Raw genomic sequence first — 22,795 nt, forward strand, 5'->3', positions numbered from 1 at the left:
AGTGGACAAAGAAAGCCTTAAGCAAGACTCACCCCCTCCCGTAGCTACCGCCTCGTCTGAGGACCCTGATTGGATCCTCAGACCTGACACAAACGTTCCAGGCTGGAGCTTTGCAATATGGATCAGCCTGATGACAGACATGGAATCTGGACAATGCAAGATTATAAAAAAGCATCAGGTTCAGTAAATGTAATGAATGTGCATCCTCATTACACTTACATATGTTTGTCATTGTTTATCATAAAAGCAGATTATACATAAATGTGCAGCATGTGGTCGTTCTAGTAGTTAGAGGTTTCTGGTAGCTTGAGAGTTAATACGAATATTTTACAACTTCTTCCACAGCTGTTGCAAAAAGTCTCCATAAACTCAGAGCAGTCCTCAGGGAAATTATCACATCTTCTCTCCCAGTGTGACAGAATGATTCTAACAGAGAGAGAAGAACAGGAGTGGTGTTAGAGAAACTGGTAGAGTGACTGGTAATGGGGATAGTGTTATTTAGCTGTCTCCTAAATTGAAGAAACTCCTGCCAGATTTGCAGCTAGTGAACACACACACACAAATACACACAAAAGCTCAAAGCACCTGCCAAATCACTGGAGAGGAGAATAGTGACTAATTACGTCTCTTTCCAAACCATTGAAAGTGTAAATACCAAAGGAGAGACATGCATATTCATACCAGGGCACAGCGGGATTGACTTGACTGTTGAAAATCATCCAGAGCGAGATTATGAAGTGGGAGAGAGGAAGTTTTTGACATAACAAATTGCTGATTATTAGACAGACAGACAGGGAGACATACGTGGATGAACAGGCAGATTTAGAGACGCAGCGTGAGCATCCCTCAGCAAGTGTTCTGAAAGCCGCCTGCTGGTTTCTAACAGATGACGAAGCACTTTGAACATCTTACATCAGCCGCTGAATCCCGCTATTAGGCCGAGCAGTCAGGAAACTTTGTTATGATTAGCGTATCACTATTTTAACAAAGTGCTGAAAATGAAACTGTGCTGCTCCCCTGCTGTGAGAAACCATCGAACTGGTTTCCTACAACCGTTCTTCTTCCAGTAGTTTGAGCTGAAATCATGCATTACAAACCTTTAATGTAAAACAGTTAAAGTTACAGTAACTGAACCCCCAGATTACTTTCTTTTTCTCCAGTAGAAGACCTACAAACCTCAATTCCAGAAAAAATGGGATGCCATGTAAAATGTGTAGGAAAACAGTCCGTGTACTTCTGGCAGATCCAGCTTTTTTGGATTGTGTTGCAGCCATCGAATTCAGAAGGTTATATTTCCAAAAAACAATTAGTAAATAGCTTGTCTTCGTACTTTATTTACTGAATAAAGGCTGAGAAGGTTTGCAAATATCTTTATTCTGTTTTATTCAAATCAAACTATGTCCCAACCAGTGGCGGCTGGTGCATTTTTCTTCAGCGGGGGCTACAACAAAATCCCATTTTGATATGTAATGTTTGTAAGGTACATCAAAAGATGTCACTACACCGAGAGTTCAGTTATATTAATATGCCCTTCTTACATCTGCATTTGTTTGACTGGTGAACAAATATTAAAATAAGATGGCTATAAGGGTCATCAGCAGCCACAAGTAGCTAACTCTTATCACAGTCAACTTAAATTTTTAACTTATCACACATTATCCACTCAATACATGACAAAGTTATGTTAAAGAGCTGATTGAATGTTTATTTAAATAGAAAAATTTACAGAAGGCATAAGGTGCAAGTAGTCACTGCTTCAATAGTGACTGGTTGAGTAAAAAATATATATACCAGACCTGAATGCAGTAAAAACCCTTAAACCCACAAAACTATTATTGACTGATTGATTTACTGACTTACTTCCTAATATTAGTCACAGCTTTGTTGCTTCATCCTGATATCTGGCCAGTCAGGTCCAAGCTCTTCTTTGTCCTCCTCTCAAAACGCCCTATTCTTAAACGCTTCACTGAGTTTTTTATAGCATTTCACTGTCTTCCTGGCATCTCTTGATGAGCTAACCAACGAACGCAGACGCAAAACCTGGCAGAAAACGTGTGTTTTGCCTCCTAAGAGGGCACTTTAGTGAGCGCTTTTCAACAACTGGGCCACGAGGGGTCGCCCCCCCCCCACCCCGTGCACACCACTGCTTAATAAATCATCTTTATGCAGTGAATTTTTATTCAACCTTTATTTTACTAGGCTAGCCCCATTGAGATCAAAGATCTCTTTATCAAGGGGGACCGGGCCAAGAATGGCAGCAATGCAGAATGATAGAGTTTATCTATATTCATATAAATTTATTGATATTTCAAGCAAATGTTTATAACATTATTCAATGAACTTAAGACCTGTCCTCATTTTGTGGAGAGTCAGGGGGGGGCAGCGCCCTAGCGCCCCCTGTTGACCAGCCGCCACTGGTCCTGGTCCCAATTTTTTGGGGGGAATTGGGGTTTGCAGGTGAATGGGTACTAAGTAGTGCTTTTGATCAGTTTTGGGTCCAAAACTCAGCATCAGAGAACAAACTTTAACTTCGTTATATTTTAATAAAAGTGTGTTTAATGGCTGTCCCACCTAAGTAGAAATCCTTCGAATTCAATGTTTCTATTGGCTGATTTGGATGAAGTTTTTATTTCTGGTGTATTAGTACATTTCCTCATTAAGTCCTCCACTTAAAAGTCATGTGACTCATTACAGAGGACAGCTGAAGTTGACATAAGACTACTGTGTATTATGGTCAATAATTAAGTTCCAGGAGTATTTAGGAGCCGTAAAAGTAAGAGAAAGTAGAATTGACCTGCTTAACACAAATATTTGAGACTCTGACAAAAGTGGAGTTACTCTGAGACATTTTCTGAAATCCATAGACCAGTGTGCTTCGGCTGAGTCACTGTGGTTTCACGCTGTAAAAATCGAGCCTTTCCAAACCAGAACTTTGAGCATACTTCATGCTTTAACGTGTTAGTCTGTGGTCTACTCTAAAGAACCTGTGTAATCATACTAGCTCATGGGCACCATTCTCCTGCTTGTCGTGCCATCAGTAATTGTGAAAACTTTGCCAAAAGGCCTTTCTCTCAGCAGCTTCGACTTGGCAGAACGAAAAGAGAAACACAGGTGTTACCTATGATGTTAACAATGGCTCTGTTTATTTCCAGTGTGCCATGACAGAGAGCCAGACTTGAAAACAAAAGCGGCCAAATGAAATTCACCCATCATTAGTTTTCATTTTTACACCTGTGCTATGGTGCTCTGATGTTCCTAAACTCCTTCTGTTGAAAAAAAAAAACACACACACAGAAACACTGGGGAGAGTCTGATGTTGGAGTATCACGCTAACCCTCTGTGTAAATCTCTACCATGTATGTTGTATGACTTTCAATTCCATGCTCCCAACTTTGTGGGAACAGTTTGGGGATGGCCCCTTCCTGTTCCAACATGACTGTGCACCAGTGCACAAAGCAAGGTCCATAAAGACGTGGATGAGAGAGTTTGGTGTGGATGAACTTGACTGGCCTGCACAGAGTCCTGACCTCAACCCTATAGATCACCTTTGGGATGAATTAGAGTGGATTGTTTTTATGGTTTCTGTCATTAAACAAAAAGCGAGTGAAGCTGACCGTTTTCCCGATATCCATACTGTCAAATACTCTTTCAGAATAAATGACACTTTAGCACCCTGACCTTTTTTTATCATTGCTGGGCAGATTTGCTGATTTGTGTTGGCAGATTTAAAAAAGTCACAGATGTTCATGGTGCTGAAGTTTGTGTCACCTCCCAGGCTGTGTGTGCATTGTGATGTGGTGTTGTCATGCTGTTGGTGTTGTAGAGAGGAGGGGGGTGTTGTTATTTGTTTACACCCCAGGATGTTGTCAGCATGTTCTGATGAAGTGAGCTTACAGTTTGTGCAATGATGTGATTGTGTGAGTAAAAGATCTACATTGCATAGTTTCATGTGCTGTAACTTTAATATTTGAATTCTCCCATTGCATCGCTGGGGCTGGACTTGTGTGTGAGATCTACCGTTCTGGCTCTTGTATTTGCTGTTTCAGGGCCATCATCTCAGCCTGCTTTTGCACTGATTATTTCTGTTACTGCAAGGGTACACAAGGTACCTATGTTAACAAAAACAGTGACAGTTTCACAGCATCTATTCTTGGGAAAACAAACAAGCAGACGATGATTTGATCGTCTCCAGTTTGAAGAGCAAAAATTGGGAGCAGCAAATAGGAGAACAACCTGAGTGTGACAGTCGGAGCAGCATGTTATTTATGTGATTGCAGACTGGTAGACAGCACCACTGACGTATTCTTAAACTGCTCAAATCTGCCCTGTAGGCATGTTAAACTCATCATACATGCACCTACAGCTCCCTGAGGCAATAATACAAGCCATTATAAACCTATCCTTGTCTCATCAAACATTCATGAATGATTCTCTCACAGGAGACGATGCTGTTTTTTTTTTTAACGTGACATTTCTGTTGACTTCAGTCATGATAAAGCGTGTTATCATTGTCAGAGTCATTGTGCAGTGTTAAACAATGGTAGACATGCTGCAAAGTAGAGTATTATTGTAATCACTGGTATTGTGATGCAAAGACTGAGGATGTGGGATTTAAATATGGTCTCCTCCCATCCATCCATCTTCTTCCACTTATCCGGGGCTGGGTCACGGGGGGTAACAGACTAAGTAAGTCGACCCAGACGTCCCTTCCGCAGGGCCACTTTCCAACTCCTGCTGTGGGATCCTGAGGTGTTCCCTGACCAGACAGGATACATAATCCCTCCATAATCCCACATTCTGGGTCTTCCCTGAGGACTCCTTTCAGCCGGATGTTGCCCGGAATACTTCCACAGGATGCGACCAGGAGGCATCCCATTTTATCCCATGTTTTCAACATTTTTTGCCACTTTTCGTCCATTTAAGCCACCCATTGTCATTAAATACCACTTGTTTCCTATTACCCCATTTTCACAACTTTTTGCCACTTTTTTTCCCCATTTAAGCTACTTTTGCCATTAAATACCACTTATTTCCTATGTTTCTCCCCATTTTTGCCGCTCTTGTCTGCTTTTTGCCCATTTTGGTCCTTTTTCACTCATTTTTTGTCACTTCGAACCCATTTTTGCTACTTTCTGAACATTTTCCACTTTTTCTCCCCATTTTTGGCCCTTTTCACCAATTTTTGCCTGCATTTTGACCACCATCCTGTCACCTTTACCTTATTTTTATTGTTGCTTCAAGCTGTTTTTGCCCCTTCTTTAAACCATTTTTGCCACTTTTCGTCCATTTAAGCTACCCATTGCTATTATAGACCACTTACCTTATATCCCAATTTTTGCCTCTTTTTTGCCACTTTTTCTCATTTTTGCCATTTTCACAATTTTTTTTTTTTTTTTTTTTGCCACTTTTTTCGATTAAAACTACCTTTTGCCGTTAAATACCACTTGTTACCTCCGCCAAGGAGGTTATGTAATCGGGTGGGTTTGTTCATTTGTTTGTTTGTTAGCAACATAACTCAAAAAGTTGTGGACAGATTTTCATGAAATTTTCAGGAAATGTCAGAAATGGTATAAGGAAGAACTGATTAGATTTTGGGACTGATCCAGATCACCATCTGGATCCAGGAATTTTTTTAAAGGATTCTTTACTATTGGGAGATAGGGCTAATGGCAGAGCTCTGCGCTGTTACCACTTTACACCAGGAGATGGCGGACATGAGTAACTTCAATCCCAGCAGCATGTTTTTGGTGTGTTTCTATTCAAAGTTTTGGAGTTTATAGAGTTTGAAAGACACACACCCGGTCGAGGAGACGAGTCGGAGCATAACAGAAAGAAAGACAGCGAATTGTAGCGAGAATACTCACAATGCTGGGAGGAATAGAGGAATATTCACCCTCTGCAATAACTTTCAGACATCGGTGAGACCATGGGTGCTTCCGCCTTGATAGTCCACATGTAGCCAAGCCAGCGCTTTGCCTCACCCTGTCTCGACCCCACTGGGGAGGGAGTAATCAGTGAATTAGGTTTTGGGAGTGATCCAGATCACCATCTGGATCCAGGAATGTTTTTAAAGGATTCTTCATCATTCGGAGATAGGGCTGATGGCAGAGGTCTGGACTCTCTGAGTGCTTTTCTAGTTTCCTAGGTTTGTCCCCATTTTTGCTACTCTTGACTGCTTTTTGCCCATTTTGGTCCTTTTTCACTCATTTTTTGTCACTTCTAACCCGTTTTTGCCACTTTCTGACCATTTTCCACTTTTTCTCCCCATTTTTGCCCCTTTTCACCAATTTTTGCCTGCATTTTGACAATTTTATGCCACCTTTAACTTATTTTTATTTAAGTTACTTACTTTATTGCCACTTTTCACCTCTTAGATTGTGGCTCTTGCCAAATTTTTTTTCAACAGTTTGGCTCTTTGGTTGAGCAGGCTTGATTATCACTGTGCTAAAGGTTAGAGTCAATGCCTGAACCTGACACTAGCCCGACATGTCCGTGGCTGGTGCCAGGTTAGGCCAGAATCCCCTCCTCTACTTTCTGTCCCTGGCTGGATCAGGCTTGAGAGGAGTCAAAGATGAGAGAGACGAGTGTGGCTGTGCAAGTAAAGTCAGTTGTCTTTCACCTGCAAGGTAGGGGGTTTGATGCCCAGCTCCTGCAGCCACGTGCTGACAAACGCAGCCTGTGTTGTGCAGCAGTGGGAGCAAATTGGGGTAAGGAGAGTGTGTAGAGGGAAATGGGGGCCTCAGGGGAAGCCAAACCTTGCTGTGGAGCCAAAGTAGACCATTTTTGATCAATTAATTCCATTATCTGTAAAATAAAATGCTGACACCGATAACTGGCCAAATGCCAAATATCAGCCAGGGTGATAATCAGTTGACCCTTGAATTGAAAATTATTTTTGGCATTGTTTTAATCACTCTTTGCCCCTTGTTTACATTCAAAAGTTATCAGTTGAATACTAAAAGCAATTTTAGACATGCACCTCCTATTTAATGCACACTGTTCCTCGAGGGCCCGTGAAGCACAGGACCCCAGGCAACCTTTGCACAATGTAAAAACTGCTTATGCTGCAAGCTTGCTCCATTTTACAAGCAGATAGTTAAATAATGCAGTGGGAGGGGAGTGAAGGGGTGGGAAATTGCGCAGCGATAAAGCAAAAAGAAGCAAACAGGTCACCTGATCATCTTTAAGGCGGCTCAGTTTTCCTCTGAAGTGAGTTAAAAGCAGTGCCAGTGATCGCTGCCTCTTCAAAGACTGATGATCTCAAAAAAAGCTCTGTGCATTCGGTGCACAGTGATGTGTGTGCGTCTGCTCCTCATCCTCACTCATCATAAATGATAGATAGGCTACCTATGTAATTCATGCCTCTGAGTTTGGCTCATTAAGATCTCATCTGAACTGATTTTTGGCATCAAAACAACTCAGAATTAATTTTAAACTTTACTTTAACAGCCAACTCATTAAAAAAATGTGTTTACATTGAGCTCAGGCCCATAGATACAGCTACTGGGACAGGCTGGGCTGGATGGAGAGAGCATGCAGAGGCTCTGGTAAAGTTGAGATGGATTTTTCTGAGCCTTAAAAAGTTAAAAATCCAAAAGAAAGAAATATATATTTCTATACAAAGCTTAAGCCCCAGCTGCACATTCTAACATTTCTATTTTTCAGTGCTGCAAAGAGAACAGACAGAAATGCCGGGTAGCAGCTTATAAAAAGCCTTTATGCTAAAAGTGAACCAAATATCTCATACTGTTTGCGTTTCTTTTCTTCCCAGGATTACAAGATGTCCTGCCAGAGTTCTTGCGTGGGCGTTTTGTGGAAGCAGCCCTCAGCTACGTGGCGTGCAATTCAGAGGGCGAGTTACTGTGCCGCAACAATGACTGCTGGTGCCGGTGCTCTCCCCGTTTCCCAGAATGCAACTGTCCATTTGCAGACATCAAGGTCATGGAGGAGAACCTGGAGAAGAGCAAAGAGGCTTGGAGCAGCTTCAACCAAGAGTTCATGGAATCAGGTACGGGCTGAAATGGCTGTTTTTTCTAGGTGAAACCTGCTGGTGGAGACTGTGCTGAATGAGGCGAGGGTTAGAAACCAAGAAAAGCTTCAGCATCACTGTGCCGCTAAAGATGGTTGTTGTGGATGAGGTTTGAGTCCTTTAGCTCACATTAGGGTTGACTGCAGCTGTAGTCACTTAGGTACAAAGGAAAAGTCCTGAACACTTTCAGGCAGATTGCCTGAAATCTTCTTCAGATGGTTTAATCAGAGGTCATGGAGAAAAAACGACATTGGAAGAGGTGAACAGTAACAGTTTAATGCTACTATAAGAATATTTGCTTTTATATCAATGCCATTTGTAGTTTGATGCATCAGCCCTCCAGGATCCCACCAGAAAAACTCACACTTAGACCCTTGGGACCCAAAATGGTCCCTTCATAAAAAGTGCTATAAAAATCATATCAATCAATAATTTTTCCACTTTCAAAGCTTAGATATTTTAATCCGCTTCATCCCTAATCAGAAACATAAAGTTTTTAATCATAGTTTAGATAAAATTTACATTTTTTTGTTGTTTGTGTCATAATAGCATGTCATACTAATCAAAATAAAAATGCCAAATGTAAATTATGAATTGCGGAGTGGAATATTTTGGGTGAATTTTTCAGAGCCTTGTATATGAATTATAACAACACTGATTTTGTTGCATTATTCCTTTTTAAGAAGAACAGGTATACATCAAAAACTCACACTTTGGACCCTAGGAACCAAAAACTGTCCCTTCATAAAAAGTGCTATAAACACAAACCATCACTACACCCTGAAAACCTTGAGGATTTCCCAAGTTTAGTGAATGTGAGTCATAATGGGGCAAAGAACTCCTGGTTCCTTTTATAATAGATTCACAAGCATAGGCGAGTTTTACTGTGGGTATCTCGCTTAAAATCATATTTGTCCGATTTGAACAGATGTGTCCTTTTTTTAAATCCCTTTAATTTGATAGAGAAGGATCTAACCGACATATTTGATGATGTTTTCCTAAAGCTTAAACCTTGAAAAATGAGTTTTCATCTAGCATGTTTCATCAAGCCTAAGCAATCGATACTGCCCTGACATTGGAAGCACGCCGTTATTTATTAGTTCTTTATAGCTTTACTGTCACATTGCGTGAGGCTCAGACAGTAAAACCCTTTTTTATTACATGTGAGTGTTTGGTTTTGGCTCCGAGCTGTGACACACTGCAGATACTGGTGGAGCTGTTAGATAAGAGAGCAGAGCAGTGGACAGCTGGACAGAGACGGTGTTGTATAAGATCCTTCAGTTCCAGCTACAGATGCAGCAGGTGGGATGGTGATGATTTATAGCTCCAAGCTGGATGCGGTTCATATTCAATAACACTCTGGTTATACAGCGTGTACCTGTGAAGTGCGTTTCTAGCTGTTGTGTAGCTGCTCTGATATTTTGTGATATTTACTGAAAACAGACTTTGATGATGTCCATTAACACACCAGGAAGACTGCTCATTGGAGCTGAGTTTCTGCATAAGGACACATTGCATAAAGCCTTTTAGATGAGCCTGTAATAACTTCAGTGTGCCGTTGTTTTCCCTGTATTGCTGTAATAGAGGGAGAGTTATGATGGTGCTGAAATAAAAGTGGTCATAGAGTCGGTAAACTCATAACTGCTGCTAATAAAGAAATATTGTGCTAAAGTTTGCTCACATGAGTTATGATGGCTAATTCTCAGTGAGGAAAGGACTGTAGTAGAGGTTTGGCTGGAATCAGGGGTGCTTTAGAGTTCAGGCTTCAAGGGTGCTCAGTAGGCCTGAATGATATTGAAAAAATATTCAGTTGTGATTGTTTTGACAACCAGAAATTGCGATTTCAATATGAGTTGTAGTATAGAAGATAGTGACACTTTTTGCATCATTGCATTTTTATTGAAAATCATAAAGGTTCTTCGCAGATGATGCCAAGCTGCAGCAGAGAACTCACGCTACCAAAAGGTCACGTTTGAGCCAATCAGAAACACCACAGGCCCAAATCCCATGGTCTGTGGCCTTTGGAACATGAGCATGACCCTGTTTCCTGCAGTCAAAAACCACCTCATGATGCCAGAGTTGCCTGAGAGAGGAGGTCAGTGACGTCAAGTGTTGGTTTTCAGCCTTATGTGCAGATTCTCTGAATCTTTTGATGATATTGTGGACTGTAAAGATGGTCTAAATTTCATGCAACTGCATGTTGTTCAAAAACTGTTGGACCATTTGTGTTTGTAGTGTTTCACAAAGTGGAGAACCTCGCACTAATGCTGACTGAACGACTGAACCTTACAGCAGTACTTTTATACCCAGTCCTTTTCTAACTGGTCAGGTCAGGAATGGGAGCACAGTAACCTTGCAAAGCAGATGGACACGCCCGTTTCCTTGTTTCCCACTGCCGAATCCATCTCGCAAAGCTCCCGTCTGAACCGTTTGGGCCCGGTTAGAAAGTGACAGGACCAATCAGCAACGAGGGGCAGTACTTTTGGGCGCGGCGGAGTCGTGACGTAAGCAAGCAACAACAAGAGGCTGGTGCAGTTATGGTGGAAGACATTAGTGTGGATGCTGCTAAAGCGCCAGTTTAACCAGAACTTGACATTTCTTCATCAAAAGAAGAAAAAATAACAGCAGTCAGTTGTTTTCTTTTCAAAAAAGACAAAAGTTGACATGTCTGAGGTCGCCATGGTTCATGTTATGCGGTTCTCGATGGAGTTCGGTAGCGGCAACGTCGCTTTTTTCGTTGCTCTGATTGGCCCGTAAAGATGTGACAGACAGAATGTTCATCCAATCCCCCTCTAAGTTTTTTAAAGGCTCTGCCCTTTCCCAAACACTGTCTATGAGAGGTTTTCCAGATGGAAGTGTGAAACAAATCCATCTGGCGGGCCAGGTTAGGAGCAAAGGCCATCTTTGCTCTTCACCGCGTCAGCCTTGGTCCTGAACTGCTCCTGCCTCCTGATGGCCAGTGTCCAGGCCTGTACTGGGCCCCTGCCCTATCCCTCCAGGTATCTCCCTGACTGCCCCACACCGCCTCACCTTAAGGCACTAGCCGTGATCCCACTCTGAGCCAGTTCCCTCGACATCGCAGGTTTGCAAGAGTTCTCCTGAGGAGAAGTCATGCTCCAGGTGCCGACCCACAAAGACTGACTTAAGTTGAGCCCAAAGAGTTGAAAACTGGTAGACAACACCTCTGCACTGCCAGCAACGTTCAACCTACCTGATCAACGCCTGTTGTGCAAAGATTTTCTCCTCATCTGGCAATGGGGGTCCCACAGGCTTTGCCTCGGATCTGTCTTGTTTGTAGCCTCATAGCATAACTGGCTAAGTCATTTTTTTGGCCAAATTTACCTTAAACCTTAGAATATGACCTAGGCCAGTGTTACTGAACCCTGGTGAAAAGAGGCAAAGTAGGCATAAAATGCCAAAAACTGGGTGAAAAGTGACAAAAAAGGGAAGACAAAGTGGCAACAAAAGTGTAGAAAGTGGCAATGTTTGGGTGAGAGAGGCAAAAAAAAAAAAGTTACAGGTGGTAAAAATGGTCAAAAAGTGGCAAAAATGAGTCAAAAGTGACCAAAATGGGCAAATGCAGCATAAAGTGGGATTGGGCAAAAAAGCAGCAAAGAGTGGAAAAAATGGGAAAAAAAGTGGCTTTTATGGCAGAAGGCAGCTTAAATCGGTAGCAAAAATAGCAAAAAGAAGAATAAAAGAGTCAAAACTGGGGGGAAAGGGGCAAAAACTGGATAATAGTGGCAAAATGGTCAAAATGTGGGAAAAACATGACAAAAAATGAGTGAAGGGTGACCAAAATGGGAAAAATGCAGCGTAAGGTGGGAGAATGGGGAAAATAGCAGCAAAGATGTGAAGAAATGGGAAAAAAGCGGCATTTAATGGCAAAAGGCAGCTTAAATGGGTGGCAAAAATAACAAAAAGCAGGATTAAAGAGTCAAAAAATGGGGGGAGCAAAAACTGGATAATGGTGGACAAAACGGTCAAAATGTACTGTATTTTCCAGACTATAAGTCGCACTTTTTTTCGTAGTTTGGCTGGTCTGGCGACTTATAGTCAGGTACGATTTATATTCCAAAATATATAGAGTTAAACATGTTTTGAAATGTTAATTCATACTGCCTGACATGAACCAAGGAGTAAACATTACCGTCTACAGCCGTGAGAGGGCGCTCTAGGTTTGTGACAACTATATGCTGCTCCTGTACCCCTGAAAAATTAACTGAAATATTGACTTAAAGACAACTGAGAAAGACTGAACACAAACAAAATGCCCCCAAAAAGAAAATCCTATTCTGCAGATTAGCAACTGCAGGTAGTAAAATATGCAGCCGAAAAAGGTAATCAAGCAGCAGAAAGAAGGTTTGGAGTGAGAGAGAAACTTGTGAGGGACACAAAGCAGACGTTACTGTTACTGCAATGAAGAAAACAAAGAAAGCTAATCATGGGCTAAAAGCAAGATGGCCAGAGCTGGAGGAACGAGTCCAAAGATGGGTGCTTGAACAACGTGCTGCTGGGAGAGACTTGTCAACGGTGCAGTTACGCCTCCACACCCTGGTAGTTGCCAAGGAGATGAATATAAATGACTTTGCAGGTGGGCCTTCTTGGTGTTACCGCTTCATGCAACACAACCGCCTCTAAATTTCTAAATAAATGCGACTTACAGTCCAGTGTAACTTATATATGTTTTTTCCTCTTCATGATGCATACGGTAGCAAAAGTGGGCTTAAAGCAGTAAAAATGGATTTAAACGGCCACAATAGAAAAAAAAAAAAGCAAAAAGTTGCAAATAAGGGCAATGGGAATATACAGACAAAAAAATAAAGTTTGCTAATTACAGCCAACTATGTCAATGTGGGAAACAAGGTGATTAATGTTAACCTTGCAAAGCAGATGGATACGCCCATTTCCTTGTTTCTCACTGGTGAATCCATCTTGCAAAGCTCCCGTCTGAACCGTTTGGGCCCGGTTAGAAAGGGTTAGGGTTGAGTTTTATGCTATGACGCTAACGATATGTAAGTGTTTACATGTGATGTAGTTCAAGGGGGCAGGGTTTGTATTCTCACACTCCACTGTCCCAGAGGCCAACCCCCTTTCAGCTACGTTAGGAACTGCAGTAACCCTGTATATTGTTTTGGGTGATTTGGAGCAGTCTTTTCTTACTCTTACTGGGGGGCGGCAGTAAGAGAGGGGGGTCGGCAGTAGCTCAGCTGGAAGGAATTGGGCTGCAGAGTGGAAGGCTGCTGGTTCGAATCCCGGTGGGACCTTGTCCTAGTAGCTGGAGAGGTTCCATCATGTCCTGAGCACTGTTGAAGTGCCCTTGAGGAAGGTACTGAACCCCCCAACAGCCCACGGCAGCTCTTAATAAAGAGCAGCAGGGCCATGACTTAATGTGTGTGTAATATGTAAAAACAACAGTGTATGCTATGAATTTCCCTTCAGGGACAAATAAAGTACGACTTTACTTCCGTCCCAACTTTGATGGAATGGATCGCTGGCATCAGATTCAGAAAAACACAGTTTGACCATTAAATATCCTGTCTTTGAGCTGTAATTAGTTGAACATAGGTTAGAAGAATTAGTGAGTCACTGAATTCTATTTTTACACAATATCCCAACTTTTTTGATTAATGGTTTGTAAATGAACAAGAGAAGCCCCCAGCACTCTGAACTAGACTAAGATGATAATTCAGTGTCCTGTCCCTGTGGAGCTGGTTTTATTTCCAGCTAACTTGGTGAAACTTTTGCATTAATAGACGTAATGCGGAGGAAAGTTTGGAGTCAGCAGAGTGAAAGTTGTGTCATAGCACAGTGATGAAGCCTCCATCAGGTGTACAGTCTCACCCCTGATAAATGGATTTCCAGCAGGCCAGACAGCTTTATCGACACTATTCATCACACGGAGCGAGACACAGGTGTGTGATGTAATGGCAGCAATGATGCAGAACAGTTCAGGCTCCCAAACTTGGCCAAATCTTCTCTTTTTCCCTCATTTTTTAGCTACATCTCCACATATCAGCAGCTCACTTCTTAATGACTTGGAAGGTGTAGGCAGTATTAAACCTGGAGGCAGGTTTCTGGAAGCTTCTCTTCAAACTTTGTGGACGTGCCGTGTCTCCATGCAGAGTCCAGGTGATCTTATTTTTCTGTGTACTACTAGGTTTTTTGGTCTCTGTGATATGACTTCAAAAACACCCACTGGTGCCCTAATATTTAAAAAGGGTGGCTAAAGCGCTCTCTTCAATTTCCTTATATAAAATATGGAATAAGTGTTCTCCAGGGCCTTGGTTCTAAAATGGTAGGTTTAACCATTTTTAGTGGGTCGCAGATGTGTGCCTGGAAAAATGTGGGGTAAAAAGCCTACTGGGCTTTTATTTTGAAGGATAGGTCTCCATCTTTTTGTTCCATCACATCTTTTTGTTTCCAGACTTCCCCATTTTTCATTAAAATATGTGTTTATACTTTAAAAACATTTTGAATAAATTCTGGTAGTGATTTGTTATTAAGAAAGTGGTGGTGGGTCCTCATGGTAGATCGGTTTAGAACCACTACTCTAGGGTAGTGGTTCTCAACCTTGGGGTTGGGACCCCCTCGGGGGTCACGAGACACTGAGAGGGGATCACCAGATGCCTTAAACAAACTAAGAATATTTTTTAAATTAAACTGCTGCCATTTTACACCAATTTCACCAAATGTTGACCCCTTTTCATCACTTTTTAACACCAATTTTGGATGAATGAATGAAAGAAATGTATTTTGGTTTACTTCGATAAATAAAACAAGACCAACGTGAAATTTCTGAATTTCCAAGCTAACTGAAAGGGTGTAGGCGGAAGCTAAAGCTTAAGAATAAGTGCATAGCTGGAACAGCGCTACTTGATATAAAATCAAGTTTTATGGTTGAACACTTTCAAATCATGTATTGTCTCCTTCTGCATTTTGGACGATTTTTTTCGTTACTGAGTGTTTTATTAGAGTTCACTGAATTGCTGAATGTATAAATACTGTGTTAAAAATATTGTATTTTCTGAATAATTACTATTATGTTCATTTCCATATGATAAAAAGGTAATCTCTTAACCTAAAGCATTAAATTAAGTAACTCATAATCATATTGTGGCGATCCAGGAAGCAGTCGCCTGGAGCAGGGACTTCTGGGATTGTTTTGTGCAAAAGAATTCGCTCTTCTACTATTCTATAATGTTCATGTTTCATTGCAGTCATAATTGTGCATGCTTTGTTTATTGGTTCATGTTTTTAGGGGAAAATATTTTTCCAAGTATGACACCATGAGTGAGGGGGTTAATGCTGCAGACTACCCTGTCTGTCCATGTTCTAAATTATAGATGGCTGCTCGTGCTGATTGCAGGAGGGCTTGTTAAACTCATTCAGCTTTGTTGAGCCATTCCTCATCACAAGTTTAAATGGCCCAAAAAAATTGCGTCAGTGTGTTACATTTACTCTTACAAATCCAGTTGGCCTGAACCACGGTATTTAAGTAACAGTAACGCAAATACATCATGTTGACCCAACATATTCACCTTTAGGTCACTCAACAAGATTGTTTCTGGCTAAGTTAACACATTTTACTTGGGTGGAAATACTTTCCATGATTTTATTACGTTCACTGAGCAAGTTATTTTTTGAGTGCATTTTTTGCCCCCTTTTTAACATTTTTTGCCACTTTTTGCCCATTTAAGCTACCCATTGCCATTTAATACCACTTGTTTACTATTTATTGCCCATTTTTGCTTCTCTTGACTTATTTTGGCCCATTTTTTGCCACCTGTAACTCATTTCTGTCACTTCTCACCCGCTTTTGCTACTTTCTGACCATTTTTGCCACCTTTAACTTATTTTTATTGCTACTTCAAGCTGTTTTTGCCACTTTTTACCAATTGTATTGTGGCTCTTGCAAAGGTATTTTTCAGTAATTAGGCTCTTAGGTTGAGCAGGGCTGAGTACCTTTGTTTTAGAGGTTTGTGTTTGAGCAAAGAGCTAAAAATATCTCATGCGGACACATAAGGACAGACAGATACTGTACAGCTACAGGCTTATTGTAAGGAACACACATGAAATCCCTTTATGCACTAACACGCGAGGCCCACACGGCACGCTGAGATGAAGAGAGAATGTGTTAAAGTGAGAGGAGGCTAATCTGCACGGTAAATATTGTTTGACTTTCCCTCTCTCTGTCTCACTATCTCTCCCCTTCTTTGCATCATCTTCTCTCCTTTCCACACAGCCACTGAGGTTTAGTAGCTTCAGGGCGTGCCTGGGAACTTGGGCTGAATCTCGTCTGCTGGGATGGCCTGATAAATTTATTGTGGAGAGGGGAAAACAACTGCGAGGATTTTTATGTGTCACAGAGGCAATCGGAGGACACTGAAGGGACTAAATGTGTGGGAAGAGAGAGGAGAACAACACCCTGAAACCTCAGCCACTCACTGTTTCCTCAACGAGAGACCCAAAGCTAGCCATGTAGACACACACACTGAAATGTCACGAGCTCTACGCTGTAAGATTTTTCCCGTCTTTTGCCTTTGGACAGATCTGCTGTTCTGTTGGGGAGGTAAGATGTCCTGTGAAGGTGTGAATAAGTTGCGTTAGGAACATCACACCTTTGTTTTTGTGAAATTGGAAACACAGCAGCTGGAGGCTCAGATTTCCTCATTCCTGGGTTAATCCGGGAGAAATTTCACTGCCTGTGTCTCAGACTTAAAACTTGAGTAGTGGTGTTGTAAATAATGTTTATCATGATGCATCATGATGCAGACGTGGACGATTCTGCATCGATGCAGACAGGTGATGCTTGCATGTTTTCCCTCTGTGGTTGGACCTGGCGTAAACACTCTGGTTTTTATTTCATTAGCAGAGAATTTTAATGTGAACGCTTGGCTTTCAGAGACATTATTCAGAAAGAGTTTGTGGTTTCACTGAGTGCAGATAATGAGCCACTGCCATTTATTTTCTTTTAATTTCCCCCGTCTGCAAAGTCACTTAAATTTTCTTTTCCTAATGTTCATCTTGAATGTGTTTTGTGGCTCTTTTCTGGTAGCTTTAATGTCTCCAAGGCACTGATGAATCCTAAAAACCGGCCAGCGTTGACCAATTTCCATGCGTCAGACAGAATAAATGAGTTAAACTTCTGGCTGCATGATGTAACTTTTAGAAAATAATTTCTCTCTTGCAGCACAGGTGGACTAAGAGGTGCACCTCCATGAGTGAACTCTTGGATGGTTAGTAAACATTTTTAGTAAAATTACGGCCTAAATCAACCATCTGAAAATATTAGAATTAGGGCTGTCAAAGTTAATATCGCATTAAATTACTTTTTACGCCACTACTTTTTTTGTCACACAATTAACGCATGCACGTTCTGTGTGACCCTCGACGCATCCTGTAGTTTGCCAGATCAGTAGCGGCGCCATTGTGACGCAGGTCAAACGAGCAGAAATGGATAAAGGGCAGAGACTTTTGAATGGCATGTTCAGCTTTCCAATCATGCCAGATAAAACTGAAGTTATTTTCTCCTACTGTTGACATGAACTGAGTTACCAGGAGTTCGTAGAGTCTCAAATAGCTCCACGAGCACACCGCCAACGTAGAAGCCGCCCCCTTAGCCATGCTGGATTGTTGACGACGGAGACGCTCAGACAACACTGCAAGCAGGGATGGACTCACTGTCTGGCATACTGGGAATTTCCCAGTGGACCGACACACACTTTTGGGCCCGCATGATTTATTCATTTATTTATATCCGCTACGAACCGCCACTACAGCTGCGCTGACCCTTTATATGACTGTTGACTGTTAACTGGTCCGATCACGTCTCCGTTTACCCCTCTCCCATCCCCACGCAGCTCCTGCTTGAAAGTGAAAGTATTTGGAGAAAACAAAACTTACTAAAACGATCGATTGGAACTGTAAAAAACCCAAATTAAAAAAAGAAAAACAGTGAATCAAGATGCTGCAAAAGTTTAAGAGAGTGCAGTCCCTATAGGAGACGGTCTGACTGTGGTGAATATAAAGCTGCATCATGAGGAGGAGGAGGGGGGCAGAGCAGGAGAGCAGAGGTGTTACAGGTGAGCTTGAGGGTGAAGAAGCTCTGTAGAATATCAGAATATAAGCTAAAAGCATTATTAGACTGTGGGTCTCCTTTATTTATGGAGAAAAAAATGTTTGAGATTAAATCTGCAGCTCTTCTATGATCTGAAGAATGAAGTCCTCTTACTGCATCTTAAAAGTTCTCCACTGAGATTTCTTTTCCTTTGTGTGTTCATGAGTTTTGAATAGCAGCTTCAAATGTGCGTTTATTATTACTCCAGTAAATCTACTGGACTGATGACAGACATTTCTTACTGTCAGCATTTATTTTATATTTGGACTTTTTTTTTTTAATTTGGAAATAAAAAGATGATAAATAATAGCTGACATTTTTTAAGTAATTATTTGCTTTTTCTCTTGAGCAGGGCAGATGTGTCCACCTTACTCACATCAGAACAGTGAAACACCATTAGATGTGTCTGTGCCTTACTGCTGAGCTCTCAGAGGAGACTGGACTTCTCCCAGTAATCTGTGGTTTAATTCTCTAACTGTATTTAGTCTCTTTTTTTGTATCATCCTGTTGTAAGTCCTCTTGGTGTAAAGGGATGTTTGTAAGCCTTTATTTCCCTCATGTGAGGCTGAAATTCTCTGCTTTAGTGTGAAGGATCAGGAATGACCTTTGAGTGATTTAAACTTCACTGACCATGCTCATTGTGTCCATGTGTGATGATGAGATCTGTTGTTGTGTGTTCAGCTGCTGAGAACAGAGGAGTTAACTTCTAGCTGTCTGAAGTTGGACTCTACATTGTGGTATTATTCAGTAATGTTACATTAAGGTCAGTATCTCTATCTGTTGTCCTTGTTGGGTTTGAGTTTACCATGTTATACTCTCAGCAGATTTTTGGAGCATTCAGGATCTTTGAACTTAGTCTAGAGAATTTTCTGGACTTTATCTGTCGTTTTGGGTTGTTGACATGAACAAACATTTTCATGAAGAAAGCATTTTTGTCCACTTGTGTTGATAAGGGTTTTTAAATCTTGAGAAAAAGTCCTGTATAGTACATTTAGAACAGATAAAAAATGTGACTAATTTGTGATTAATCTTGAGTTTACTATGAAATTTGTGAGATTAATCGGGATTAAAGATTTTAATCTATTGACAGCCCTAATTAGAATATCACAAAACACTGGACCAAAGAAAGGATTTATAAAGCAGACGTGTCTGGATGCTCATTTATGCACTCAGTAACTGGTTGGAGCTCCTTTAGCACAGATTGGAGCTGGATGGCTCAGTGGTTTACATCGACGACTTCTACAGGAGAGCTGCTGGAGGAGATCACGGTTCAAATGTCAGTCAAAGCACCGACAACATTCAGTGTGAGCTCTTTGGAGCATCTGTCCGTCTCTAATGTGTGTCACTTTGGACCAAAGCTCCAGCTATGAGAATGCAGCTTGTATCTGAAAAACAGCAGCTGGGTAGCTAAGCGGTTTATATTGCTGACATTGATACAGGAGATTGGGGGATCCAATTCCAATCTTGGCAAAATCAGTATCCACTGTAGACCTTTGGGCAAGGTCCTCAACATGAGCAGAGTGGTCCTGCTAAGGTGTTATGAAGTCCAGGTTGCTCTGATAGCAGCCTTCGGATCATCTGGATTGTTGAGTCTAGTGTCTCTCATGTTCTCCTAACAATTCCCCCAAGATTCTCTTTGACGGGGGTGTCAAACTTAAGGCCCGGGGGCCAAATATGGCCTGCAAGATGAGCTCATATTTCTGTTATAACTGGCCCATCGGTATGAGGTCTGAAGATTTCCTCAAGTATAAAAATGTGAACTTATCCTTGATGATTTCAGAAATCCTTTTAAAGTCACAAAATCTGAAAAAGTTAGGAATAAAAATATGTAGATAAGAAGTCAGGAATGTGGGAAATTAATTTGTGTTTTAATTTCACATTTTCAATTTTGAATCTCACAATTTGGGCTCAAACTTTGGATTTTGACTTTTTATTGCGCCATGTTGTCTTGGAGTGACTGGTCATGTGACACCATATGTCACGTCCCATGACTTGTAGATGCGGGAAAAGTGTTTCCACTTGACTTTTGCGATATATTTCTATATCCAAACGCCTGAAAAACCTCCTCATGAAAGCGTAACAACTTTTTTGCGATATTTTAGGGTTTTTTAGAAATTCAGGTGTTTCTATTACCAGTTTTGTATTGCGCTATTTCGATTTTGCGCATTTCCAAGTGTAATGGAAACCCAGCTACTGACTGTGGAAACTGAAACACTGGACTTCAAGCTCTGAAGGATTCATGCCTCTGTGATCTTCCTCCAGACTCTGGGACCTTGATTTCCGAATGAAATTCAAAAATACTTTCAGGACTTTTGACCATGGAGTAACAGTCCAGTTCTTGTTCTCCTTAGCCCAGGTGAGACACTGATTATGTTGTCTGCGGTTCAGGACTGGCTCCACACTAAGAACATGACACTTGGAGCCCATTTCCTGGACCTGTCTGTGTGGTAGCTCTTGATCCACTGACTCCAGCCTCAGTCCGGTCCTTCTGAAGCTCCCATGAGTTCTTGAGTCTGCTTTGTTTGACAATCCTCTGAAGGCTGAGCTCATCCCTGTAGCTTGACCTCCCTTTCTTACCACACTTTCACTTCCTGTCAACTTTCCATGGATCTGCTTTGATACAGAACAGCCTGCCCTGTCAGCAGTGACCTTCTGTGGCTTCCCCTCCTTGTGGAGGATGTCAGTGATCGTCTTCAGGACATTTGTCAAGTCAGCAGTCGTCCCATGATTGTGGTTGTGTGTACTGAACCAGACTGAGAGAATGAAGGCTCCTGAAACTTGCAAATTCGACTTTTACTTTTTTGTTTGTTTTTTGTTTTTGAGATAGTGGATTTTTCACTTTGGTGAGCTGTAACCATCAAGATTAAAGCTAAAAAAATCTTGAAATATATCACTTTCTTTGAGATGAATCTACAATATATGGAAGTGTAAGTTTTAGCAATAAAAATAAATGCTAATTTACAATTGATCACCTGCAGTGCCTCTGGGGCCCACCAGGGGGCCCCAGCACACATTTTGGGAAGCCACAGGCTCCACTCTGAGAATTAATGCATGCTTTAGCAGCTGCATTACAGATCAGTATCATCCCACTGACCTAACCTGCAGCCCTCATTACTAAGAAGTTAATCTTCCAATCTCACATCTCTCTGACTCACAGGTTGAAATGCCACCTTTCACAACATATCAAAGGAGGATTTTGATTCGAATGCAAGATGCATAGCAAGTTCCATCAAAAAAAGTAAATAAAAAGAGGGATGCACGTTTGAAAACAGCACACATGATGCAGTGGATGTTAAAGAGAGGTTGGTACTGACTTCAGTAATGACATTACTCATACATGAATCATGAAGCGGAGCTACTCTGTAATTGAGTTTCAATTCCCTGCTCCGAGGGTGGGTTGGAGGCCGAGTTAACCCCCCACTGAGGTACAGACGGAGTGAGGAAGGAGAAAATTCATTTTTTTTAAAGAGGAACTTTCATCTTCTGCTGACTTTAGTTGGTGTTGGTGAAGTTAGGGGGGCACCAAGGCCTCTGGACCGTATTTAAAAAGTAGAAATACACTGATGAACCCAACCTTGAGCATCTCATTGAAGCTTCTACTTATTTAAAAATCCTTAAATTATACTGACCTATAAAACGGAAAAAGACCATGAGTGACAGAATTGATAATGATGTCTACATTTGTAGCATTTAGCACTTTTCTTCCAAAGTACCATTTTCTATGGTTAAGTTAGTATCATATATTTCTATCTGCCAGAAGTTTGTAAATATTTTTCAAAATAAAAGCAGGCCAGCAGAATTAAGAGTGAAGATACTGGATTATTTTGGTTTTCCTTCAACATCAGAAAGTCAGGAGCTGGACATGCAATATGCTAGCTCTGCAAAAACAAGGTAAAATACTGCAGCAACACCAACAGCTTACATCTACACATATGAAACACATGGCTAATTAGCAGTTAGCATCACTGTGCTGTCCCTTATGTCTGTGGGTTGAGAACTGAAGGATCCCAAAAGTGTCAAACACAAAGCCCTGTCACCAGGAAACAGCAAACCTGACAACCAGGTCGACTCATATCCATTGCATGAATATGTTTGACAATCACCCAACAGTTGGTGTCTGTAGCTCCCATAGAACAGGACGTTTGGGAAGGGCAGGACTTTTCAGGACATTTCCAGAAGGTGATTGGAGGACTATTCTGGCTATCACATTCATGACAGGCCAATCAGAGCAGAGCTCAGAGAAGGAGCGCTGAGCAAAGTCTTCCCCCCTCCCCTCTAACTTTTCTTCAATCGCATCTGATTGGTTAAAATTGTACTCACCAACATGTGCACTGACACACATACAGTGAGGAGGAAATATCCTCCCTTTTTTCTGTGCTCTTTCATGCGGGGAGGGGACACATCACTAAAGGAGACGTGCAAAAATATCTTTTCTGCCAAGACAAGCTTTCTGTGTGGCTCTCTGCTCTGGTTTCAAAACACAAATGTGGTCCAGCTCCAAGTAAACTACAGCGACATCCAAGCTTAGAGCTACTGTGGCCACAGGCCAGGGATTTACCGGACAAGCTCACCGTAATGATTGCAGGCTGGGAGTAGAGCGAAAACATCTCTTCTGCCATTGATGTGCATGGCTGTTCAACCACCTT

At 41.5% G+C, this 22,795-nt stretch overlaps 1 protein-coding gene across 1 annotated transcript in view; it reads left to right on the forward strand.

Moving 5' to 3' along the window:
- The window catches only part of brinp2 (bone morphogenetic protein/retinoic acid inducible neural-specific 2), a 443,650-nt gene that overhangs the window by 352,877 nt on the left and 67,978 nt on the right, over positions 1–22,795 (forward strand). The window contains exon 6 of the mRNA XM_041803706.1: positions 7,772–8,008. Coding sequence (XP_041659640.1) covers positions 7,772–8,008 — 237 coding nt within the window. The remainder of the gene's footprint in view (positions 1–7,771; positions 8,009–22,795) is intronic.

The sequence above is a fragment of the Cheilinus undulatus genome, linkage group 13 (genome assembly GCF_018320785.1).
Source record: "Cheilinus undulatus linkage group 13, ASM1832078v1, whole genome shotgun sequence".
Classification (NCBI taxonomy): Eukaryota; Metazoa; Chordata; class Actinopteri; order Labriformes; family Labridae; genus Cheilinus; species Cheilinus undulatus.